This window comes from Myotis brandtii, unplaced genomic scaffold (assembly GCF_000412655.1).
Source record: "Myotis brandtii unplaced genomic scaffold, ASM41265v1 scaffold639, whole genome shotgun sequence".
NCBI lineage: Eukaryota > Metazoa > Chordata > Mammalia > Chiroptera > Vespertilionidae > Myotis > Myotis brandtii.
Window position 1 is genome coordinate 614,819 of NW_005370452.1, and position 26,969 is coordinate 641,787.

Genomic DNA, 26,969 nt, shown 5'->3' on the forward strand with positions numbered 1-26,969 from the left:
GTTTCTTTCAGTTTTGGGGACATCCTTCCCCCCCCCCCCCCCACCCCCGTCCTCCGCAATCAGCGTGACCCATAGTGTTGGAATTAAGTGACATTAATAAGCTGCCTTGTTTTGCGCTGGGTGGCTTTAGACGCCGGATCAGAGATGGAGGGGAGCCCATTTTCTCTGAAATACATAAGCACTGGCTGAGTGTGTCTGCTTCTTCAAGCAAAGATGACAGAGGCACTTTAAGATTGTTTTTTTCTCCCTGCATTTCGGCGGTGCAAGGCTACGTGTGTCCGATACTTAAGGCACCGAGCTGTGGTTTCCACTCTAACTAACGCGTTTAAAGCCCCACCGCCATCGGCAGCGAGCATTATGCAGCTAATTTCTTACATCATTGTTCTTTTCATTAATTAACATTTCTCCGCGTGAGAGCGGTTATTGTGGGGCCGCCGAGCCGCACGTTTCTTTTCATGATTAATAAGGAGTCATTACATTTCCCCTCTCCCGAAGCAGTCAATTACCACAGAGCCCTGCCCGTTAATTACCGCGCATTCGCACCAGCCTGCCCTACCTGGAGAGCAATCTGCCCCAGAACCTGCGACACCGATTGCTTTAAAAAGTTCTCCTTAAATTTTATTCCAAAAACACAAGCAATTTAGCCGGCGACATTAATCTGCCTCGGAAGCACCGTGGTGAATGAAGAGCATCTTTCAATCTCATGCAAGAAGAGGCAGCCATCTGGCCGGCGAGGGCGGCGCCGCCCCCGCTCCCTGCGCAGGCGCGGGTCATTAACGTAATGTGTTCATCTACATAAAGCTCCAGTGGAATATAAAGGGTAATATTTATATACAAACAATTTAGTGCTACGATTTAAACAGCCGTTGGTTTTATGAAACGTTTACTTTATCAGATTTGCACAGCTTCCCTTCCACAAAAGGAGGGTGGCCATTTCTGCAGGCCCCGGCCGTCATTTCTCTCTGGAGGGAACCACAGGGCTTGTCCTCTGCGTGTTTGTGACTTCGCCAAAGAGCGAATGTCAGAGAGTTTTGGAGGGGCACGCGTTTCTGAAAGCAGCGCAAGAGCTTATCCCGGATTTCGGGGACCCCTTCGTTTGGCGATGCCGTTTCTGCACGGACCTTTGTTTTCACGTGGAAAAAAAACCCTACAAGGAGTTTGTGGTGTCCCGGCTGTTCTGGAAGGAGCGACCCCCATGTGTCTGAGTGGTGATTATGGGGTTTGGCTCCTTCCCTTAAGTTGGAAACCGGAATTTCTAAGGACAGACCAAAAAGCGAGGAAAAACTCAACAAAGTCACCTTTTGGCATTTTGCAGTAAGATTGGCTGCAAAATGCCAAATCTCCTTTAGATTTGAAGAGGCTGGGAAGGTATGCCAACAACAACAACAACAACAACAACAACAACAACAAAACTCACTTAAGTCTGCTTCACTATAAAAGTTCTTGGTGTTCGTTTTTCATTTTTGATCCAAATATAGGCTTTCTTGCATTCGTACGTATTGATGAGAGAAGATTTTCTTGCAGTGAGGGGCCGAGATGTGTAGATTTTCAGGTACGATGGTAAGTTACCATTTAAGGCAGTGGCTCTCAACATTCCTAATGCCGCGACCCTTTCATACAGTTCCTCATGTTGTGGTGACCCCCAACCATAAAATTATTTTCGTTGCTACTTCATAACACTTCATAACTGTAATTTTGCTACTGTTATGAATCGGATGTAAATACCTGATATGCAGGATGTATTTTCATTGTCATGACCCACAGGTTGAGAACCGCTGATTTATGGCGATGGATTCTGGGGTGCAGACCTAAGTGGGTGTCTCATAATTTCTCAGATAGGTAGGGAAGTTTTAACACTTCTTATCAATTAAAATCAGGGAAGTGGATGTTTTTCGCTTGTTAAGAAAGCACTTTCTTGAAATAAGCTATGTCTTGAACAATAAAATTAGTATTCCTAGAAGAGATACGTTAGGCCAGTGGTTGGCAAACTCATTAGTCAACAGAGCCAAATATCAACAGTATAATGATTGAAATTTCTTTTGAAAGCCAAATTTTTTAAACTTAAACTATATAGGTAGGCACATTGTTATTAACTTAATTTGGGTACTCCTAAACTGGCCTTTGCTAAAAACGTCCTCAATCTGATTGAGTTATGTTCGCTGAGGTCGACCCCTTCCAACTCTCCCATCCACACTTGTTGTATACTTTCATCTATCTCCTTTCCGAAAACCGACTTCTGCGCAAGTTTCAATCACACTGCACGTGTGCACCCGCACGTGGTATTTTGTGGAAGAGCCACACTCAAGGGGCCAAAGAGCCACATGTGGCTTGCGAGCCACGGTTTGCCAACCACTGCGTTAGGCCACTCGTGTACTGGTTTTGAACAGAACTGAAACATGTTTGGTTGGTTCTGACTCTACGGGATTGTCTAAAGACAAATAACTTCTGTATCTGGTTTTCTGCTAAAAACTTTTACCACAAAGAGAAAACCAACCTTCTCCTTGCCTGGCTACAGGAGTTTAAAGCTCTTCAGCGACCATGATCAATAAAACCAAATGTCTTCCTGATGTAGACGGGAGGATTTTCAGCATTCAGGGTTGAATGGAAAAATACCTCTCCTTTTGATCAAACAGCCGATATTACTGCCATGTTGACAGAGAAAAAAAAATCCCATGTCTAGTTTTCAATATAGATAGTCCCTAAATAAACATATTTTTGTCTGTTTGTCAATCACTGAAATACCAAAGATAAGCGGGGAGAGATCTTGGGAGAAGGCTGCCTTCCTTTAACCAAGAGAAGCAATCTCCTCACAGTTCAAACCCTGGCTCCAAGGGTCCGTGGAGACAATCTCAGGGAAGGATCTTTCTTCCGACGGTCACTGCCCGTTGTGCCTGGGACGCCGACAGAGAATAGTGGGTGCCGGGGCACGTTTGAGTGGTTGCTCTTCCTGCCTATTGCTTTTGCCACTTGACAGCCCAGAAAGGACGTGTAACTCTCCACAGTGACAGTGAAGTCTGGAGTGCATAGTTCAAGTACCATCAAAAACATATACCTAACCTAGCATAAGACCGGCCACATGGATCAATAAAGCAGAATGGAAACACCAGAAATAAGCTCTAATAGATGTGCAAGGACTCAGGCATGGCCCCATAGCAGTGGTTTCCAACTTCAGGGCACACTGGACCCATCAGAACCTTTGGGACTCTCCTGGTGCTGGGTCCCCCCAGACTCTGATAAGGTTGGTGCAGGGGGTGGGGGCAGCATGGGCCAGTATTTTCAGTGCCCCCAGGTGTCACTAATGGGAACCAGGGCTCAGAACTGCAGCAAAACACCCAGCACAGATTTCAGAGTAAAAAAATTAGGGGGAACACGGGTCCCGACAGAAGTCAGCTGTGCTACCCTTGACCACTTCCTGCTCCGCTAGTCACTGCAGGTGCTCCGACGCGGGGGCGGGGCTGCAGGTGCTTCTGATGGTCCCTGTGCTGGTCATATGGTCATAGCAGTGATGTAACTTCTCCATTAAGCAATGGTCTCCATCATTGTGAAGGCTGTTGTCTAGGGGTTGACACTCTCTCCTTCACGTCCTCTCCCACCCGCAACCTCACAAGTTCTCTCCTCCTTCTTTGACCAAGACAGGCAATGATCCAAGTCAGAGGCATTTCTGCACAATGGCCCATCCCATTTCCAGTCTCCTAATAGCTCTCCTTGGGCCTTTCTAAGCAAAAGAGAAGACCAGTGATGCTTCCACTCTGTAATATCACTGCTAGGAATTCATCCCAGGCATATAAAAGGACAGGGTATATATATATGTAAGCAGAGTCACAAGAGGATTGTTTGCAATTGCAAACAGAACAAAATAAAACTGGAAATAATAGAATTGCCTCTTAGCAGGGAATGGCTAAGTAAAGTATGGTACACTCAGAAAGACTACAGATACGAGTGCCCACAGCCTGCCTGACGCTGGGGCATGAGTCACCAGGTGCCCTGTCCGCGCGCCTGACCTCCTGGCTGGACCTCCAGGCTGGACTGCTCTTCTCTCCCAACGGCCATCCTGCTGGTGCCCCTCTCCTCACGCCCTTTGTAGGCCACAAGCTGGCCAGTCACAGTGTTGCCAAAGAACCCACATGTGTGTCGCCCGCCCTCACTCATGCTGTCACCTCCACCAGCCTCCTCTTGGACCCCAGCCGCTGGGCTGTGCAGGGTCCCCATATCCCATGAAGGGAATCCCGGCTGCCGGCCAACGTCCACATGCTGCCCTGAGAGCGTGCCATGAAGGTTTGCAGCCAAACAAACGACCTCTGTCAGGCCCTTAAGCTTTGGGGTGGTTTGTTAACACAGCAGATGCCTGGTTACATTTTCTGAGTGGACCCGTGGGCTCCAGGAGCTCCCCAGGAAGTCCGTATATGTCACAGCACTAAAAGCCGCCCAAGCAGTAGTCCTTGGGTGGCTGTTCCTATTGGCGGTGGAGTAGGGGGAAATGGAGCTCTCCACAGCGACAGGGAGGGAAACAGGGTCATTCTGCCAGGGATCAGTTGGGGTCAGGACGATGTTGTGCCACTTCAGGTCATGTTGGCTGAAAGGGAATACTTCCTCTTCACACACGGTCCCATTTCTCTTTTCTAATCCCGCCTAAAAAAGTGTCCTCTCTCTTGCCATGACCTCTCTGGCTTAGTCTACACCCGCCACACTGCTAAAATGTGAACATCTCAGAGCACAGCAATGCCATTCGGGCCTAGATTGTTCTCAGTTGTGTCTCTTGATCCCAGGTGCTGTCAGTCCTCATCCCAGCCTCCTGCACCGCGCGAGGCTCTGGGATAGAGAGCCTTTCCCGTGGCTGAGTCTGGAGAGGGGCCCCTGAGGCCTGGCCACGGGCTCTGGCTGCATCGGTTTCTTGATTCCTGGGCGGCAAACTGTACTCACCCTGAGTGGCGACTTTTTATTTCTTTTGTGACAGTGGAAGCTGTGAAAGGGAGCTCTGACCTGTGTGTGCATCACGCAGGCTTACGTTTCTCTCCTGCCCTGTGACCTCGGCCTCGAGGTCCCCACTGTGTCCAGCTGACTTCATGGCCTTTGTGAACTGTCTGTGTGTTCTCTTACATTGTCATTTAGGCCACACCTGTTCCTGTTACCACGCCTTCTGTCTCTCACTGGACTAACGAAGTTTCTAGCTTCCCTTCTGCAGACACGGAGCTTTGCTGGGTCCGGCGGGTGGTGGGTGGCAGGTGGTGGGTGGCAGGCAGTGGGCTGCTGCCTCAGACCTGGGTGCTTTGCCATGGGGAGGCAGGGTGACAGGGGGCAGACACAGAGCATTGTTAGTGGTTGCTACTACTTTTATGTTGGATCAATATCATTGAATTTATCACTCCCTGCTTTCACCACTAGGAATCTATATATATAAAAGCCTAAGCGACCTTTACGACCAGTTGCCATGATGCACACTGGCCACCAGGGGGCAGACACTCAACGCAGGAGCTGCCCCCTGGTGGTTAGTGCGCTCCCACAGCCAACCTCCCGCAGCCGGCCCCGATCCGCCCCGATCACCGGCCAGGCCGAGGAACCCCACCCGTGCACGAATTTGTGCACTGGGCCTCTAGTAGAGTAAGATTTAACTTAGAAGTTATAAGATTCCCATACAGTCTTTGGGAAAGAAAGAGGAAAAGGTGATTAAACAAACTATGAAAATTTGGGGCTGGGTGTTTGGGAAGAACAGTTGTTTTTTTAAGAACCTGTGTTTTGAGATTGGAAAAATGAGCAGCACTCTCATCTGATTTCAGGAGAACTGGTGACGCTTCCAAGGCAAGGTGACTGCCAGTAAATCAAGTGCCCAGGCCCCCACGGCTGGGGGCCGAGAGGAGAGGCTCACCTTGAGGACAGTGAGCGGCAGTCGTGCCGTCAGGAGAAGCCCGCTCTCCACAGCCTGAAATCCACGTTCAGACGCCAGGCAGTGCCGGCCTCCCCAGGGAGCAGCTGGAATTTTTACAGCTCATTTTTATGGAGAAAGTTTTAATCTGCTCATTTAAAGACCCATTGCGATCAATAATCAAGCTCAGGTACTTAAAATTAGAAACCATGTCTAAAGGAGCATTAGTTCCAGAAGGTTTAGATTTTTATATGCTGCTCAACTTTTGATTCCTAGAGACAAAGGCCAGAAACACCTCCCTGTGTCCCCCTTCTCTAGGGTGCCAGCGTTGGCCTGCTGTGAGGTGCAGGTCGGCCTCTCACAGACACAAAAGCAGGTGGCGTCCACGGGACGTGGTGGCAACAGTGGCGTTTGCTGTTGTCTGTGTCCTTGTCACATGGAGGCGTGGAACTTTGTTGACTGGGCTCCTTTGAGCGGAAGGACGGGAGACTACCATGACTTTGGTGTGCCATCCAGCCCAGCTTGTGGTTTTGAAGGTTAATTCTCATTGATGTGGGGACACGACCCTTTTCTGTAGTTTCCTTCCATCTCCACCAGGTGATGTTAACGGTGGCATTTTAGGAATAGATTTTACTATAACTTTTTTGTTTGTTTTGTTAATCCTTACATGAGGACATCCTTTCCTTTGCTCTTCAGAGAGAGTAGAGGGAGGAAGGGAGAGAGAGAGAGAGAGAGAGAGAGAGAGAGTGAGAGAGAAACATCGCTGTGAGAGACACATCAACTGGCTGCCTCCTGCACCTACCCCAGCCGGGGGCGGGGTATGAACCTGCAACCTAAGTATGTGCCCTTGATCAGTAATCAAACCCGTGACCCTTCGGTGCATGGGCTGATGCTCTAACCTGTGAGCGACATGGGCCAGGGCACTATGACTTTTTCTTGTTCTGTGATTTTCCAGAGATTGAATGAGTTGGGCTGAGTAATATCTCTCACCCAGGGCTGTCACAGCAAACCACTACAAACAGGGTGACCTAATAAACAAAGGACACTTATTCTCTCACAGCTCTGGAGGTCCAGGTGTCAGCAGGGCTGTGTTTCCTCTGAGGATCTAGGGAGAGTCAGTGCCAGGCCCCTCTCTAATCTCCCAGGGGCTGTGCCATCCTTCCTGTCCCTCGGCTCGGAGATACAGTGCTCCAGTCTCTGCCTCCATCTGCACGCGGCCTTCTCCCTGTGTGCCTGTCCCCAGTGCCCTCTGCCTCTCTTACAAGATACATGTAGTTGTGCTGTAAGCCCATCCAAATAACCTAGCATAAGCACCTCCTCTCACCATTCTTAACTTAGTATCACCTTGTATATAAGGTCACAGTCACAGGGCCTGAGGACATGGACATATCTTTTGGGGCCACCATTCAGCCTAGCACACCTACTGGGGTCCATCAAGTGATCTGCCCCATCTCTTGTTTATGACGACCTATGGTTTACCCTCCACCATGGGCTCCATGCTCCATTGTGGGGAGTATGTCCCAAGTATGGATGTGGAGAGTTGGGAGCCTCAGGAAACTGTGCCAACCGGCATATGCGGTACATGTAATACACAATGTTGTAGTTACAACATGAGACTCAATATTATAGACATAACATGAGACAACGTTACACACAAGGTATAGACACAATATGAGACAGTGTATGTACAATGTTATAGACACACTAGAGGCCCAGTGCACAAAATTCATACACAGGTAAGGTCCCTAGCGGCTGCCGGCTGCTGGCTGCTGGCTGGGGCCTTCCTTCGTTCTGCGCCACCCCCTGGTGGTCAGTGCATGTTATAGCAAGTGATCGAGCTCCCAGTCAGTCAAACTCTCAAGGGGACACTTTGCATATTAGGCTTTTATATATATAGACTAGAGGCCCAGTGTATGAAAATTCATGCACTGGAGGGGGGTCCTTCAGTCTGGCCTGCCCCCTCTCACAGTACGGGAGTCCTCAGGGGCAGGAGGTACCCCATTACACCTCTGCTGCTGCCACTACCAACAGCGCAAGCCTCGGCTGGCCCTGGTTACCTGCACCTCAGGCTGGCTCTGGGCGGCTGGGCAGCTGCCATCCAAGGCTTGCCTGTGCCTCAGGCTGGCCCTGGGTGGCTGGGGGGTTGAGGGGACTGGGGGACTCCGGAGGCAGGGCTGAGGGGACTGGGCGCCACCATCTTGTGGCTGTGAGTGCCATCATCTTTGAGGGTGTGGTAGTTAATTAGCAAATTCCCTCCTTATTGGCTGTGGGCGCCACCATCTTTGTGATGACATGAGGGTCAATTAGCATATTCCCTCTTTATTTGATAGGATGATGAGACACAGTGTTATATTGATTAAGGTTATATTTTAAAAGGAGCCATGATTGTAGCATTAAGCAATGGTTTTTAAGCACACTGCTCTAAGCAGCAAAATCCTGACAACAGGAAAAAATGTGCATTTAAGAAAAATATTAACACAAATGTAAAAGCTGACTGCTATTTTCTGCTACTAGGATATTGGCTAATTGGCTACTTTCTGATTTTCATCTTCTTTAATTTTTTTCTTATTGTGTTTCACTTTGTAATGGGGGACCACCTGCATCTAGCTGGTTGTCCAGAGGTGGCGAGTGGGTCTCCTCATACTGTTTCCATTGTTCCCCTTTCACCAGGACCAGCTCTGGGGCATGCAGGGCTGTCTGTGGCCATGGGGACTTCGTGGTCTTGTTTTGCTGTTGGCACAAAGCCAGTTAACCCATAAGAATCATATGAAATGGCTTTTAAAAGGTGGTCTTTAGCTCCAGGCTTATAACTAAAATTTCTTTTTGGCCAAAAATCCAGACAGGACAAGTTATTTCACTATCAAAAGACTCATGGCCTAAGAATTTTCCTGTTAATTCCAATGACTCTGTTCATAAGAAAAAGAAATCAGATTTTGTTTTCTGCTATGCTCAAATAAACATTATTTTTAAAGGAAGAAAAACTTACCTGGTGTAGCCACTTCAAGATTCTGGGGTGTTTTCCCATCAAAGGGGGAGAAAGAGCTCTGGCTGCAACTCAGGATGTTATGTTCGCGTCTGGTTAGCCGAGTTGGGCATTTGGGCTGTGGGTGGCACCTCCCACCTCCCACTGCATAGTGATGTCCCAGGCATTGCTGCCAAAGGAGCTGAGTGTGACCTTGCTCAGGAAGCCTGGGGACTCGCCTGCTTTCTGACCGAGGCATTCAAGAAAGCAGACCTCATTGGCTGTGCCAACCAGTGGACACACCTGGCACATCACACATTTCCCCTGGGCCTCGGGGCCCAGGTCTTTGAAATGTGTTGAACAACAATATCATCAACAGCAGCAATCCTGTTCACCTTGGAGAGCCAGTCACCTTGCGTACTGGACTTAGAGAAATGGAAAACATTGTGGAACATTTGTGTCTGCAGGTGCAACCTCTGCACACACTCAGGGTGTCCTGGGTCAGGCGCCTAGGCAATGCTCAGCCTGTGTGACCTCATCTCACTCTCCAATGTGACCAGGCACCACCCCTCTACCATCCCAGACCACAAAGACTCTACCCTCCCATTCTGGGAGTACTCGCCGCCCTGGAGATACAAGCATCTCCACAAAAGGGAGCCCACAGTCCTCTCACCAGGTGCAGGCCACATGTCTCCCACTGTGGCTCAGGGTCAGCCTTTCACAGTCCTCCTCTGCAGAGCAGGGCATTCCATCCCTGTCCTCCATCCACCTGTTCTGATTGGCATAGGCAATGGACAGGTGCAGTGCCACCTCCCAGAGATGGTGCTCTGACTTTCACATTCAGTGGTGGGAGGCCTCTTGTGTTCACACAACACTCGTAAGGTTACAGGACTGGACTTGCCCATTGCTTCCAGGCTGGCCTCCTTGAACTGCGCCCGCTGTCCTGAAATGGCCGTTGTGTCTCAGGATGGCTATGTAAGTGTCACGTCGTGGGCATCTGCCCAGGCCTGCCGAGTATTCTAGAACCGCGGGGAGGGCACAGAGGTGCATAGGACTCAGGCTGCCTTTCTCGGAGTGTCATCTATGCAGCAGTTCTCAACCTGTGGGTCGCGACCCCTTTGGCGGTCGAACGACCCTTTCACAGGGGTCGCCTAAGACCATCCTGCATATCAGATATTTACATTACGATTCATAACAGTAGCAACATTACAGTTATGAAGTAGCAACAAAAATAATTTTATGGTTGGGTCACAACATGAGGAACTGTATTTAAAGGGCCAGAAGGTTGAGAACCACTGTATTAGGGGTTGAGTTGTAAACCAGGTGAACAGCTTCAGAAGACCAGGTTCTTATCAGATGAAAGCAGTATTTTGGGGCCCAGGATGAGAAATTGGTGAGGTTCTTGGTTCAGAGGCAGGTGGGACCTCGAGAAGCTGCGCAGGATGGGGTCCCCTTCTTTTGAGCGGCTGCCCCCACCTGTTGCTGAATCGGGATCCCTGAGGGGGGTGGTGGCCAAGATGGCATTTCAAGTGGATTAGGGGGAGCAGGTCTAGTGACAGTTCAGGATTTTCCTGAATGGGGAGGAACGTTGTCTATGGACAGAGGGGATGTGCAAGAGTCTCCCACTTGCTCATGCAGGCTGACCTTTTTACGTATGATGGAAAGAAGTTAGTTCATTAAGTGTTTCCCAGAGAAACTAAAGGTCGTGTGAAAAAGTGCGGGAAATCAATGCTTAGGGAATTGGCCTTCTTTTTAGTAGGGTTCTAACCTTGATAAAGAATGGGGACAGAGGTGAGCCCCATCTGTTAAGCCGTCACCCTTTTCCGTCACACCTACTTCCTGAAGACTCATGACTGTAGCAGGGGATTATAGAGAGTGTCCCAAAGCCAGTGCAGAGAGGACCAAGGGGAGGGTAATTGGAAACGTTAGCTGACATGTAAGGGAATGGGGAAAATGCTCTCATTGATGGAACGCTAGGAAGTCTCTCCACAATGTTTTATGGCTCATTTAGACCCCTGTGAAAGTTTCAGAGCTTCTGTAACATGTTTTACTGTAAACCTGCCTCACTACTGACATTGCAAAATGATATCAATTGTTATTCATGGGATTCCGTACTCAGAATGCTTGTTGTGGTCTAATTTATATTATTACTTAGGAATTATTGATCCAGACGGCGAGACCTGCGCATTACTTGTGATCTGTAGGTGGGGAATAACCGAGCTGTGCGGGCTCTTACTAGTAGATCTTCTGAGATAACCGCTCCAGTTCATTTTTCACCGACGTCAAAGGGAAGGTTTGCAAAGAGAATTACAAATCTGCATAGTGGATGCATCTCGCCTACCTTAATTAAAGACAGGGTTTTATTCACTGACTGTCATTTTAATACATCAGCATCACATGGAATAGGTGATGATGGCAGTCCGCCTAACACTCCTGGTTCCTGGCTGCGAAATGAAACGGCCTGTGTTCAGGGAGACCTTCCTAAATCACTAAGTATGTATGGCTGTGGGCTCCTGGCAGCAGGTGGGGTAAGGTCCCCGGAGATTTCCTGGGAAAGAAGATCAGTCGTTTTCATTGCTGATAGACACATCCCTAATGTTTATGGGCAGCACACTTAACTTCTTAGCTGTGGCCACTGAGAAGGGCAGGCATAGGGAGTTGGCAGAAGACGCGGTTTTCACCTACTCAAGGCCGTCTGCAGGGGGCGCTGGGAGGGCCGCGGGGTCAATTCCCGGTGGGCTCTGTGCTGCCACAACACTCACGGTTCCCATGGTAGCCATTCTGAAGAGGAGGTTTTGTTCACCCAGTATTTCCCGAGTGCTGGGCCCTCGGTACAGCGTCTGTGTCCCGTGAGGGGTGCAGAGAAGCATAGCATTTCAATCACACAGACGGTATGATTGAAAGTCAGAGCAGGCCTCTGTCTTCCCTAGTATCCATGCTCCGTGATCGATACAGGTCTCGGTTCCTCACACTCACTACTGGTTGAGTTGTGTTCTCAACGCTAGCATCATGTCAGCAACAAGCACAGCTGTGAGCGGCTCTACAGCACCTGGCTCTATCTCTGCCGCTTGACAATGTCCCTGACGCGGCTTTGGGGGATTAAACGCCATCGTGGCCGTGTGTTAGGGCACCTTTTCACCATGTCCCTGAGTCCACTGCTCACTGTTCACCGTCTCCTCGGTCCGCACTCACCGTGCCTGCGTGCAAGGTGCTGATGGGACGTGAGCCACGAGGTCACTGGGCGGGAAGTGTTCTCAGGAGGGAGGCGGGCCCAGACTGGGCGCTGAGTAGAAGCCAGAGCCTCTGCTCTCAGGGATCAGGCCCTGGGCCCGCCCCAGGTGGAAGGAGCCACCTGCCCCAGGGACTGGGAGGAGGGCAGTGACTCCCTTCCTGAGCTCAGTGACCGTGACTGCCCAGTGGTGCACAGGAGGCCAGAGGCTCATGGAGAGCCAGGTGAGCGTGGACAGCGCTCTCAGGAGGGCGGCTCAGAGAGAAAGTCTCCGGCTGCGACTCCAGGAGCGCATGGGGCTTCGGGATTGACTTCTGAGGATGAGAAAGGTGAGCTGATGTGATGATGACATGATCCGCTGCCGGCAGAGGGTGCAGGCATGACAGGGAGGTGTGGCGGACGAGGCGCGTGCAGAAGAAACTCCGGAGAAGCGAGAGGCTGGGTGGAGCAAGGATGAGGAATGGGATGACGACATTCTTGCAAAGTGAGGGAGAGCTGGAGGTGGGTTTTCACTCGTGGCTTCTGTTTCCCCACTGGCGTGGGACAAGGGCCATCCCTGAGCGGCCGCGGCTGGTTCTGCAAGTCTGAGTTAAAGGGGTCTGTCCAGTCCCGCTGTCCTCCTGTGTTCTGCCCTCACACACGCCGAGTCTGGGCTCCTGATCCGTGAATTCACACTGTCTCCCGACAGAGAGGACAGACAGCAGAGACAGCCTCAAACACGCTATTTCCAGCCTCTGTGCACACAAGTTTAAGACCTCTCATGACCTGACATTCAGTGGTAGGCTGGTAACAGTCGGCTCAAAAAAGAAAAAAAAAGGCACTGATTTGCAGGCCTTGCCAGTTTCCATGGTGTAAATACCATCCCTGTGGCCGACTTCAAGTCAATACCAGCGTGCTGGCACTGAGCGCAGGTTTGGGTCGAGATGAGCAGTGGCGCGCACCTCGCCCTGCAGACACAGTGGGTGCTAATAACACCAAGAGCAAAAATAATAAAAAAATGTAGTAAACTAATTAGGAAAGTAGTGAAATTTGGGTATTTATTGCCTTTGTTTTAATATAACACATTTAGTTGTAAGTTTACATAGTTTAATTTTTAATAATGGCCGTGTTTAACAATTAGCCTTTGAAATTGCCTTTTAAAATTGCCTTAATTTAATTTCAATTAAATTTTGAAATTGCCTTTCAAAATTGCCTTAAAATGGCCGGCTCTGTGGGCCAAGCTGGCTCCAACATGGCCCGTGCCAGGTACAGTGCATCCTGGTTCTAGGTTTTATAGCCACGCGTGTCCTGCCACCATCGTGTAGATTCTGGAGGAAGGGACCGTGACCTCCACATCTCTGTGTTCTTTGACCTCCACTTGCTGAGCTGGAATAGTTTGTCTGCATTTGTGGACGAAGGGTCTTTTGTTTGGAACGTTACTGAAACCCCAGGTTTAATTTTTGATTCTGCACAGGATAGATGAACACACAGTATCAGATGGTCTCTTTTTGAAGCCTGTGCACAAATAATGCACGCCACAGATGCTTCTGGTCTGAATCAGCATAACATATGCTCCCGCTCAAAAGTGGCGACGGTGGCCCCGCTCTCAGATAGCTGGTGCCTCAGCGCTATGTCCTCACCTCATGCCGGGTCTGACTCTGGTGGATGCACAGACACCACATGCCAAGGTGAGGAGGCTGCCAGTTGCCAGGGGCTGGCGCAGGCAGGCCCCTTCGCCACTGGTGGCATTTTCCTTCTTTACCCTCCTCCTCATCATCACCCCTCCTCCTCCTCCTCACCAGCAAGTGTCATTGAGGAGCCACACGTGCACCTCACTGTGATGCACAGAACCCCTTCAGACACAGGAGCCAGCAGTAGAAGGAATTCCTGGCATGTCAGCAGTGGGGACGGAGCCTGCAGGGCAAGGTCCTGGGTGGGGGGTGGGCTGGTGGGAGGCCAGGAGTGTAGCGTGAAGTGTGAGAAGAGGCAGAGGTGGCGGCGTGTCCAGGGCAGAGATGGATGGGAGAGAGACAGAGATAGAAAGAGAGACAGACAGAAATAGGCAGCAGAGACAGAGAGATAGAGAGAGATCAACACAGACAGACAGATGCAGAAACAGAGAGTCAGAGAGACAGATAGAGGATAGAGAGACAGAGACACACAGAGAGACAGATAGACAGAGAGAAGGAACGACAGAAAAGGGAAAGGAAAGGGTGAGGGAGAAAACAAATGACAAGGAAGCAGTAGGAAGGGGTGGGCTCTCGGGGACCGAGTGACGGGGAGAGGGAACTTGGGGCCAGCCCTTCCTCTAGGGCTCCTCCCCACCTCACGGTGGCTCTCAGTGTGTCGCCACCAGATTTGGGGGCCAAAACTAGGTGCGTGAGAGACTCCCCACTGAGCTTGAATCCACCTGGCACTGTGGGTGGATTCCCGGATCCATTCAGGGAGGGCTGGCCCCCAGCGGCCCAGAGCCCGAGGCCACCAGGCCCGCACACCTGAATGCTTCCTCAACAGCATGCTAGTCTTTTTCATCTCGGGCACTGTCTGAGCACTCCGGGAGGGGTGCACTGTGGACTTGGTGTTCCCAGCAGGTTTTATTAGAAAGAGCAGAACCTGACTCTGAGCAGCTACATCACCGTCGTCAGACCTGTGACAACAAATGCAACGTGGGTTCTGTAGCCGCGTTTCATTTGCTGCCTGTTGACGTTTAAGGTCCCAGAGACAATGAACTTTCAGTTTTACAGCATTCATTCACTTCGTTTTTCTAGGGAGTCAGAGAGTTAGTTTAGATAGGACCCCATGTGACCAAGAGGATTTCGGTTCAGGTGAAAAGGGCTCCCTTTTCCTGCTTCGTGAGCAGGTGAAACTACCACACAGTAGGAACACATCTTGCTCTGAAAGACGAGCTGGCTGAGGACAGCGGCTGTTCCCGAAGATGCAGAGTCCGTGCTTTGGTTTATTGTCATTAGGCCCCCCTGTCGCCTCTGCTGGGCTAGATGCTCTCAACCTGGGCAGCAAATGGCCCTGTCTCTCCTGCAGCCATTTGGCAAGTCCTGTGAGATTTCGGATCCCCTGTCCTCGGGGCTGAGCTTTTATCTGAGAGCAGGGAGGGAGGCCCTGAGAAGGCGGGGCCTCGGCCGGGTCTATAGCACCTGCGGCTCTTGCCCCCCGCCCCCCAGCTTCCCTGCCCCTGAGTCCACGGAGGGACTCTTATCCTTGCGGCCGCCTCTGACTGCTCTGCTCTCTGGTGTCTAGGAGAAAGGCGGCCATTGGATGAATGATTTGAGTTATGACAGGTAAAGAAGTCATTCAACCCTCAGCACACGTTTCCGGAGCAGAGGGACGTGCCAGGCCTGCGTAAAATACTCTGAGTGACAACAGGACAGACAGACAATCCCAGCTCGTGGGCATCCACTTGCTGGGAACACGCTTGGGACAGTGCCCGTGACCTGGGTGCTGTGGGCACCCGGCCCCCTCACTCTACCCCCAGTCCTCCCATGGGTGGGCGGTTTGAGACGCTGCCCTGGCATCCCTCCCCCACCTCACTCTCCCTAAACGTGAGAGCAGCCTTCTCATATGCTGAGCTTTGACCCCAGGACTTCCCACGTGGAGCATCTCGGGGGCAACGTGGCTGGAAGTGGGACTACGTTTGATGAGACTGCACTGATTTTACTTGGTTGATAGATTACTGAATAGCGAGTTCCTCCAGGTTTCCAAAAGAAGTTCTGATTCACTCTTAACACAGGTTTTTCAGCGTCACCTCGCTGTTATCACCACAGGTGGAGGGGGCAGCTGTCGGGGTGGCTGACTCCCTCCAGGGGCCCCTTCCCTCCCCGCAAGGGGCAGGGCCTGTTTTCCACACACAGTCACAGAAGTGCTCCTAGGAGGTGTCCACTCCTGGAGTCTCTTCACGGTGACCGTGGAGTGTCTCCTGAGGACCACGCCCTGCAAGTCCCTCTCCCCCTGCTGGCTGGGCTGATTCCCGAGAGCCTCCAGGGGGGCCTTTGGAGGACGCCTTCTAAAAGACCACCCCATGGGGTGGGGGCCTCCCAGCCGGCAGCACAGGTGCGCCAGTTTCTCACACATTTGTCAGGTTTCAGGGAAGTTCAGAACCTCAGAGGGCACTCCCCACACTGTGGGGGGCAGGGTGTCCCGGGAGGGCTGTGTGTGTGTGTGTGTGTGTGTGTGTGTGTGTGTGTGTGTGAGGCAAGCTGGGGCCGGGTGTGCTGAGCACAGGTGGGCTGAGTGGAGGGCCCGCCTTGCCTTCTGATCATGCCATGAGCCTGGCAGTGCCCAACCTGTCAGACAGGGACCTGCACCTGCCCTGTGTGTTTTTATGCGTGTTTGCAGGGAAGTTCAGAGGGCACTCCCCACACTGTGGGGGGCAGGGTGTCGAGGGCTGTGTGTGTGTGTGTGTGTGTGTGTGTGTGTGTGTGTGTGTGAGGCAAGCTGGGGCCGGGTGTGCTGAGCACAGGTGGGCTGAGTGGAGGGCCCGCCTTGCCTTCTGATCATGCCATGAGCCTGGCAGTGCCCAACCTGTCAGACAGGGACCTGCACCTGCCCTGTGTGTTTTTATGCGTGTTTGCAGCGGCAGTTTGGACCTGCTCAGGGCACCCTCTCCGGGAACACGGGAAACTCAGAGAGTGGTCTGTGAGGGAGCGACAGGCCCTCCCTGTGCCCGCTGTCGCTCGGGCCACCGGAGGGGGAGGGGCGTTACCTGGCGATCTTGTCTGTGCAGGACATGGTGATGAGCTGCTCACCCAGCAGGATGCCGTCCCAGGTCTGCACGGAGCTGGGGCCCCGGACCGGCACGGTCCCCTCCCCGGACTCAATCTTCGTGCGCAGGTGCCCGCGGAACTTCCTGACGATGTGTTTGCTGCTGGTCACTAGGAGATAAGAGGTGGTGTGAGAGGTGGCTGGTACCCTGTTTGCCCAGAGACACACAGGCTCCCAGCTTGGAGGGAGGGGGAGGTCTGCACTCAGAAACATCTCAAGTGCCACTGCCGATGTGTTAGGACAGGGAAGCACAAGTCAGCGCCGGGGCAGGAGGAATTTCTTGTGGTGAAGAGCTGGGCTCCAGGGCACCTGCTGGGAAAGGGCCGACTGCACGTGTCTGAGGTGCTGCTGCCATTTGGTCACAGCCGCTCAGCTCTGCCCCAGGCACAGAGCAGCAGCCAGGCCAGCACAGCCAGGGGCTGCGTTCCCGCTCGCTATTCACACTGAGGTTTGAGTTCTGTCATTTTCACATGTCATGAAGTATTATTCTTGTCACCCTTTCAAACTTCTAAACCTGTGAAGCCATGCTTAGTTGATGGGCCACACAGAAAAGACGGTGGGCGGGACTGGTCTGAGGGCTGTGGTCTGCCCTCCCTGGTCTGGATTTTAATCTTGGCCCTATCATAGCTTAAAACCATGGTGACACAGTGATTTCATACTAAAGTTGGGGTAATACTGGTGCCTGCCTCCTAGGCTGTGGGATGACATGAGAGAGGACACAGTACCAGCTGTTACTGAAGGGCAGGGCTGTGTGAGGCAGGGGTCTGCTATGCCCAGGAATGAGGTGACAGAGCCTAGGGATGGGTCCCTGTGGGTCCCTAATGCCTGTGCTCTGCATTCTTTCTCCTTTCCTTTCCAGAACTCTCTCCACACACGCAGACACACACACACAATGTACCCCCCACCCATAGTTATCTGGAGAGCTAGCATGAACAAGGGGACGATAATATTTACTTTTTTTTTCTTTAAAAAAGTTCTGTATATTAAGTCTAGATTATACTGTAATTTGGAAATGGTTAACTTCTTTGCATACACATTATTTACAAAATAGTACCGTGATTTCTACATTTACTTTACATATGATGACATGGATGGATTCTAGATGCTTTCTTTAAAAAGCTTCAATTTTTGTTTTAGAAGTTGTGGAGATGGGATTTCTCTCTCATGTATACTTACCGAATACATCAAATAATAGATAACATACATGTTTATGCAGGCACCTTCTCTTACAGATCTCAAAGTAACTTCCAGTACGTTTTCTCATTTCTAAGAGCTAACGTTCTTTTATTGCATACCCATACTACCCCAAGGCCATCTCATGGGAAGAAAGATCGCCATACTTTTCAGAGAAAGTAAACATTCAAGAGGTTTCAGATTGCTTTGTGATCCTGCTACCAAGCAAGTACTTAATGAGATCCAGTTTGGACTGGTCTGTGAGTCATCCACAGAAGGAATAACCAAGGTCAGAGGCTGAGCCTGGGTGGGCACAGACAAGGAACACCCAGCCCTTGCCCTTCGTTGCAGCTTTAAGTGGCACCATGAATCATGACAGTGACGATGATGGTGATGATGGTGACAATGCTGATGACAGTAATGATGGTGATGGTGGTAATGGTGATGACAATGGTGATGGTGAAGCTGATGATGATGACAGTAATGATGGTTATGGTGGTAATGGTGATGACAATGGTGATGGTGAAGCTGATGATGATGACAGTAATGATGGTGATGGTGGTAATGGTGACGACAATGGTGATGGTGAAGCTGATGATGATGACAGTAATGATGGTGATGGTGGTAATGGTGATGATGACAATGGTGGTGAAGCTGATGATGATGACAGTAATGATGGTGATGGTGGTAATGGTGATGACAATGGTGATGGTGAAGCTGATGATGATGATAGTAATGATGGTGATGATGGTGATGGTGATCGTGATGGTGATGTTGATCATGACAAAGATGATGAGAGTGAGGATGATAAATTGAACATAGAATAGTTCTTATCAATCAAAAACACGTGAGGGTCTCTTTGGTTTGACCTAGCTTTTTACACTGTCCAAGAGGGGTCTTTATCACATCACTTCCTACGGCCGGCAGCCTTGGGAGAATGGAGGATGAGCATACCTAACAGTTTCCACAGTTTACCACATGTTAGTACCTTGCCTCTCCCATGTGGGGGATAGTTTCTCAGAGAATATGGTACTTGTTGTCCCTCTCTTTCTGGTGATTATAGTATTCATAACATTCTCTCAATGCTTCTACTACTGTGCCATTTTCCAGAACTTAAAAGCGCTTATTATATTGTAGGGTTTTCTCAAATTTTATTCTTTTTTCTGCACAACTAACTTCCCATGAAATAGACCCTACAGTTAATAATGCCACGACAACAGGGAGGCCTGGCTTGACTTAACAGCTGGTTTCAGGAGCTATAACCCAAAGTTTTTGGCACATTAATGTTTCCTGAAGAGTCAGGTGCAGGAGAGGCTCCTGAGAAGTGTTTATTTTGGAGGTGTTAACTCTCAGGCTGCCTTCTCTACCAGCTTCCCGATGAGCATGATCAGTCCCTGGGCTCTGAGTGTTGATGATCTTACAGAGCCCTTTTCCTCTGGCTCTCTGGTGCCTCATTGTGAGAGGCAGGAGAGAGTCGAAGATGCTACTTTAAGCAGAACAAAATGCCAAGTGAACCAGAAACTGCAGGGAATGGAACTTCAATAACCTGTAGGGAGTTTACGGTGTGCCCTACAGCAGAGATGTGAAACGTGAAAATCCTGCCTGCTGTGCACACATATACACTCCCAAATCCATGAGTACATTCTAGTCTAATTCTAATTGTCCAAGTCACCAGACTCTTCATTATGGTATTTATTAATCTAAACCCTTACCTTTGGAGACTGATGTCATGATAGGGTGAGGGTGGTAATACTCTTTAGGAAACTGTTAGGTGAATATTTTATTTTTAGTAGAGAATCAATGAAAGGGGGAGATAAATCACAGTTGAAGAAGTCCACCTAGGAGCCAAGGTCTAGCTAAAAAGTAACACCTGGTTGCTGTGAGGCAATAGGGGAGAGAAAGAGTCAGACATGGGAAAACAGGTACAGTGGGGGCTTGACTTACGAGTTTAATTCGTTCCGAGACCGAGCTCGTTAAGGAGCTCGTTAACTCAAATTACTCTGTCAACTCAAAGCAAAAAATCGGCCGAGAGACATCTGGTATCTCAAAAAACTCGTTAGTCGGGACACTCGTAAGTCAAGACCCCACTGTATAGGAAAGAAAGAAAATGCTTTTAAACATCAAATAAACTTTTAAGTTTCAAGTCATCTTCAAAAGGCATATCCTAGAAAATATACCTGTGAAGCAATCTAGAATTTATTTTAATAATGTCTATAGTATTTGCCATGTGATCACGTGGGTGTCCTTTGTCTTACTTGATGAAGACAGTGTGTGAGGATAGTGAATAATGAGGCCATTTACATTCATTAATCCTACGATGCGCAGACACATAAGGCATGTTTCTGTAACTCAGCAGGCAAACCTGAAGACAGGGACTTCAGGAATTCCCTGATTTCCTATGGGATTGTGGGCTTGTCTCTTGAACTGCTCTAATGTACAATACATGGAATAGGACATACGAGGCATTTAGCACACATGTGTAAGATATGACACAACTGTGCTCTTTCTTGTGGTGTCTTGTGCGAAACAGGTTGGAGAATTGCACTAAGCTATTAAATTCTTGGGAAAATGCAGTAAGAATGGACTTTATCAGGCTATTTAAGAACATGCCAAGAGAGAGAACTTTGAATTAAGAATATTGGTGAGCTAGAGGGAGGACAGTAGTTGTCCTACAGCCACAGGGAAGTGCCCAGCATCACCCTGGTCAGCTCAGGGTCTCGTCAGCACTGCCTTGGGTCTAGCCCAGGCCTCCCAGAGCAGCACAGGAAGTGGAATTATCCGCGTGGGTCTGGCCTCCTCCCGCTAGTCACTCTCAGAGGGTCAGATCAAGACCTCTGCAGGCAGAGCCTGTGGCTGGAGCTGCTCTGGCCCCACCGGTAAAAGCCTTGCTGCCGCCCCGTCTGTCTGGCCTTTGTAGAGATCCCAGCACACGCGCTGAGCATGCAGACCTTCCCACGACACTGGCAGGAGATACACGCCCAATCGGGGCAGAGGGCAGGTTAGGGGTTTCCAATCTGGTGGCTCAAAACATGGGTGATCCTTATCCTCAGAAGCACAGGGGGAAATGGTGAAAGCACAGACCCTGGGGCCCCACCACACCAAACGTACCAGAGTCTTGGGGAAAGCACAGGTGGCAGGAACCTGCATTTTAAGAACTTTCCCAGGTGGTCCTGCCCTTTCAAGCAGGAATTTGGGTTTCCTGCCCTTACTGAATGGGAAAGGGAAAGTAATGGTGGTGATGATGATGGTGAAGCTGAGGATGGTGATGATGATGGTGATGATGATGATGGTGAAGCTGAGGATGGTGATGATGGTGATGGTAGGACTCTTGGCAGCTGGTCTGCAGGATAAGTTGGCCAGGGGCCCCTCCTCAGTGTCCCCAGTAGAATGCACTGGGAGAAACGCCATCCTCAATAACTCGGGTGCAGCACCTCATTTTTGCCTGGCATATCTGCGGACAAAATGTGAGGAAATGCTTTATTTCCCCCCCCTCAGCAGCACCTGCCACTTCTAAAAAGCACCATGAAATAAAAGACGCCTGCATCTGGAAGCAAACCCCAGGGTGCATCTGAGACATATCTGTTTTGTTTTTCTAAACCCCTGGCTTTGCAAGTTGGAGTCAAGGGCTGGGGAGGCCACAGCAGGTGCCTGAAGTGCAGAGGCGGGAGCCCAATGAGCTAGAACTGCCCCTCTGTGGGGACCAGCGGGCTCAGCGGGATGGGGGCTCCCGCTGGGAGGAGGCTGCATGATAGGGCCGGTCCCACATGCCTGCAGGGCCTCCCTCCAGACCCTGAGGGCCCTTGTCTGGGTCTTCTTGATGCCAAACTTTTCAAGTGAAAATGGAAAGATAATTCCAGCAGCTAAATGGACCACATTTCACAGTATTATGTGGGGGGCTGGGGTCATGCAGACCTGGTCTGATGAACCTCTCAAGAAAAATGAACGACTTCGTGTTATTTTTTCCTCTTTCTCTTTCTGAGCTAGTGTGGGAGTGAAGGAACCCCAGTGTGACTCCAGTGGACTGCGGCCAGCAGAACTCTTTCCTGGGAGGCAGGGCTGCATCCACCGCTGGGCCCAGGCCCACCCCAACCTCTCATCACGCCGGGGCAGCACCTGGAAAGGTCCTGGGTACTTAGTGGATTCCACTCTCTTGCTTCTCATTAGACTTGGCTCTTCCACTTACTTTCCATGGGGGTGTTGTATGGACCAAATGTTTGTGTCCCTCCAGTTCTCATGTTGAAGCCCTAACCCCGGGGAGATGGTATTAGGAGGTGGGGTCTTGGGGAGGCAACCTGGTTCAGATGAGGTCATGAAGGTCGGTTCACCTACAGGTGGAACAGAGTGTTGTCCCTCAGCCTCCACCATTCATTAGGAGCGGATCCCTCATCTCGCACAAACACTTAATGGATGGCCCGCGTCAGGAGAGTTGCCTCATGCAGTTTCTGGGAGGGTGTGCATATGCATGTGCATGTGTGTGGTGTGTATGTACAATATACACACACATACTATCAGTAATAGACTTTCTTAGCTGCACACTCTTTATTATACACAGAGACACGGACCCTCAGACCCACACGAAACCCCCGCTGTGTCCTCGCTCTGGAACGTGGCGCACCCCTGGCGGTGGAGGTGAGTGGGCCCGTGGGCACCTGCTCTGAGAAGCCCCAGAGGGCAGGTCTCGAGAGGGGGTCAGTGCGAACTCTGTGGGTGATGCCAGCTACCCTGGGGAGGTGTCTTTGCTGCCTGGCATCAAGCTTTGTTAAAAAACTGAGTTTTAGCCGTAACCGGTTTGGCTCAGTGGATAGAGCGTTGGCCTTCGTACTGAAAGGTCCCAGGTTCAATTGTGGTCAAGGGCATGTACCTTGGTTGCTGGCACATCCCTAGTAGGGGGTGTGCAGGAGGCAGCTGATTGATGTTTCTCTCTCATCGATGTTTCTAACTCTCTATCCCTCTCCCTTCCTCTCTGTAAAAAACAAAAACAAAACTAAAAACAAAACAAAACAAACAAAAAAACTGAGTTTTATTCTCCCAAAGATGCAAAGAAGGCAAAGAAAACAGCTTGAGTGTGCTGCCACTCCGTGAAATCTGGTCCCCGCCCTCTGTCATCCTGTCCTCCAGTTGGGCCGGGGAGTTTCTGACCGATTGAGATGGAGTGGGGACCCATGCAATGAAAGAGCTAACTTCAGATTTCACATCACTCTTCTCCTGTGACCTGGTCTGACTGACCTTTGAGAGGGATGACCACACAGGACGGCAGACACCTCCCGTGTCCAGTGTCTCAGGGCCCGGCCACACCACACACGCGGGGTCTGGGCACAGAGAGCCTGGGACCGAGGCCCCGACCCAGGAGAGCATGGGCTGGTGAAAAAGGTAAAAACGCTGTTGCTTACGGTCCTTGGTGATTTCGTAGGGCGAGTGGAGGCGTGCGTCTCCGCAGGGGGACGTGCTCACGTACAGGTGGAACAGGGTGTTGTCCCTCAGCCGGTAGCCGCCGTCCTTCAGCCGCACGAATATGGAGCGCTCCCAGTCCTCTCGCCGCTTGCTGGGGGCAGAAAGAGGCTGAGTCACGACTGTGGACCAGATGGACACGTCCTGATTGGGGGTACTTTTGTCCCATTTTGTTGTTATTCCCCCGTTTCTTCCTCTTCACCCTTGCATGGAAACTTCTAGAGTAGGGGAAACCACGTGAAGGCACACACAGCGGAAACCCGTCCTGTCTGCCTCCCCCAGCATTCACATCCGGGCTGATCTTCCCCAAGCCCGGTTCTTGTGGGTATGTGTGTAAGCCTGTGGATTCATGGTCTTGCGGGCACTGTGGGTTTTGCATGGGCACCCCATTTCTGTTTTCACAGGAGAAGGGAACTTTGAAGGAGGCAGAGCTCGGCTGCCAGCAAGTGAGGAACCCAGTGCATGGAGCCGCTTGTTCTGTGTCCAGCCACGGCCAGGGGGGTGCTCCAGCACTGAGGGCCTGCAGCCTTTGAGGGCACGCCCTCTGCCCTGGATGCCTCCCACAGTCATCACACCCCTGGCTCCCCGAGGTGCTGAGGCCCCACTGGGTGCTGAGCCTGTCTGGCCGCTCCCCCCTCACCCCCACACCCCACTGTCACCGGCACAGGCTCCCTGTTCCTGCCGCTCTGGCTGCTTTCACACGTCCTGCCCCATTGGTGATGGATTCTGTTCTGTGGGATCTGAGCTCACACAGGCAGCAGAATAGACATTCTCTCCCCAGGAAGCCCCAGAGGCACCCCACCAGCCTTCTGCTTCCTTGCCTCTGCTCCTTCCATGGCCAGGGCCCCCTCACTCTCTCAAAACGCCACCCCCCAACCTTGGAGCAAACGCAGAGCCTGGCCTGCTGGGTGGCTGTTCGTGACTCGCTGCCTTTTGTTGGCTTTCCTCAACCTTTGCTTAATCCCCCCCGACCCCCGGGGGTGGGGTGGGGTGGGGCTGAACCCCTGCCAGCCAGCAGCTTGGTGCCAGCACGCAGCCAGCCCAAGGTCCGTGTGGGCCCTGTGCCTTCCGTGACACAGAAAAGTTAGGGATATCTGGAAATATTCCTGCTGGAGCTCTTGGAGATTTAGGAGAAACCCTTCCCACGTCTGGAGAGATTTGCAGCTCTGTCCCCCACATTCAACTCCAGCCACTTCCACGGTAGGGCTGCAGCTCAATGCCAGGGTCAGGCATCGCTTCCCTGGGCCAGCCCGGCGTGCTTCTGGCCCTTCCTGCCCCTGCGTGGCCACTGCACATGCCAGCGACATGCAGGAGTCACTCCCTGTGCCCCTGGTGCCCCGAAACCTTGCCTTGGAGAAACCCCGTCTCAAAGGATGCAGAACAGCTGGAGAGGCAGGAAGAAGCTTTTCTGACAAAGACATAGCCGTGAAGTCACGGTGACCAAACAGCTGGGCACAAGGCTCATGTGACCTGCAGTCCTCCTCTATATTGTGGAGATGCCAGTGCAGGGCATCCTGGCGGCCCCAGCAGGCTGCCCAGAACACGGGACATCCCAATGTGGGAGCACCCTCCTCAGGGTCTGGACAGCCCCTGCTTTTAGAAGAGCCCCCTGAAGCCATGCTCAGGGGAGCGGCAGGCAGGAGACAGCATCTAAGGCCCACCACTGGCCACTTCCGTCGTGGTGCAGGGTACAAGGTCTGGGAGTGGGCACACCGGGGCTGTGGGGTGCAGGAGGGGGCTGGAGTTGAACCTGGCTGAGGTTTCAGGTGCACTCAGAGCTGCTGACTAGGACATGGGAGTTGGCCTGGGCTTGTCTGGTGGCATTTGAGCCCCGTGGCCCGGGATGGGATGAGACCTGGGGAAGGGAAACTGAAGGGCAGGTTGTCTCACAGCCCGGCGTCTGAGAGGAAGCAGCTAGTCTTGCAGAATAAATCCTCGCTCTGTAAGAAGTGTCCTTGGCTGAGAAATTGTCAGAATAGGAGACAGACACGGCAGAGGGAGGTGCAAACCCTAGCAGTTCTGCAGGTTGCAGGTGAAAGTCCTGGACGTACTGGAAGTGGGCCCCCTCTGAAGTGGGCACGACTTTGTCAAAATGGAGCTGGGGTGTTGATGTCACGGACACATTTGGAACGCAGTGGGCCAGGGAGCGGGGCGTTGCTCTGGGTAACAAGCACAGTCCCCTCCCTCAGCTCCCTCGCTACCACTCTGTTTCCAGGAGGGACAGCGCCATCATCCCAGAGATGGGCTTTTCTGTGAGGTTTTCTTCCTTTGTAAAATGCAAGGCTAGTTCAGAGATGAGCAACTGGGAGCTGGTGGTGGGAAGAGTATTGCCTTCCCTTAAGCCCACAGGAAAGGGGCACCTTACATCAGGGCTGGGGGCTGCCCCCTTGGAGACGCCTCTGCACCCTCCAGACAGCCCGCAGTTCCTGCCGTCTCCTTGTGTGTGGGGTTCGGAGGGTGAGTCACCCTGAATGACAGTCGGCAGCATGGGGAGCCATGGGGTGGCTGTAGCCCTCTTTCTGAACGGTGCCCTTGACCCTGCACATACTCTGGCCCCATGAATAGAGCATCGCAGCAGCTGCCTGTGCCTTTACAGCAGTGTGCTGTGCTGTCACCTAGAGACCCCCTGCCCTGCACTGAACGTTTGTGTCCCCCAACTCATTTGCTGACACTAGGAGCTGGGCCTCTGGGGGGTGATGAGGTCATGAAGGTGGGGTCTTAGCCATAATGGGATCAGTGCCCTTATAAAGAGACCCAGCGAGCTTCCTCACCCCTCCATGTGTGGACTCAGCGAGAAGACACTTTATAACCCAGGAAGAGGGTTAATAGACAGCAGACACGGAGGCTGCTGGCACCTTGACCCTGGACGATCAGCCTCTTTCTGAGCATCAGTGATTAAGGTCCCAAGGTGTGGTGCAGCCTGAGCTAAGACACCCTGAAGGTTTTAATAGAAAATGTCATCGATGGAATGGGTGTGTGACAAGGCATGTTCCTACGTGTGGGTATATGTGGGGGGGGGGATGTGCACCTTGCAGATGGTCTGCTGCAGTCACGGTCACTCATGGGCAAGCAGGGGTTTCCTGGAAGGAGGCCCTAGAATCCCGGGGAGGTGTCTGCAATTTCAACGTTTGACCATCCTGTACGGCAACATTGCTGGCGCTTGAAGGACGCCACCCATCTGGGTAAAACGTGTGTAGTAGGGGCAGCCGTCCACCATGCCTGGATACAGGGACTAACACCGGAGCTGGTCGCCGGCCACCAGCCTGAGCTCACACCCAGCACACACACCCCTGGGACCGGCGCTCACCTGAGGTGCAGCTCCAGCTGCGCGTACAGGAAGTGGAGCAGCGCCCTCCGGGCCACGGTCTCTGCGTGGCAGTCGTTGACCACCAGGCCCTGGTCACTGATGTACTCGCCGCTGATGCACTTGGTCCCTGAGGACAGGACGACAACCTGAGCTTGCCGGACATCCAGGCCTGGGGGCAGAGAAGGCGTCAGTCAGAACACGGAGCGCTGCCTGCTCCACGGGATGACTCCACTTT

The 26,969-nt window shown here is 51.7% G+C and overlaps 1 protein-coding gene across 1 annotated transcript in view; it reads right to left on the reverse strand.

The window, feature by feature from the left end:
- ADARB2 (adenosine deaminase, RNA-specific, B2 (non-functional)) overlaps positions 1–26,969 on the reverse strand; it is a 183,882-nt gene that overhangs the window by 20,445 nt on the left and 136,468 nt on the right. The window contains exons 7-9 of the mRNA XM_014528504.1: positions 26,735–26,903; positions 23,370–23,521; positions 16,748–16,916 (exon numbers count right to left, since the gene is read on the reverse strand). Of these exons, the coding sequence (XP_014383990.1) occupies positions 16,748–16,916; positions 23,370–23,521; positions 26,735–26,903 (490 nt within the window). The remainder of the gene's footprint in view (positions 1–16,747; positions 16,917–23,369; positions 23,522–26,734; positions 26,904–26,969) is intronic.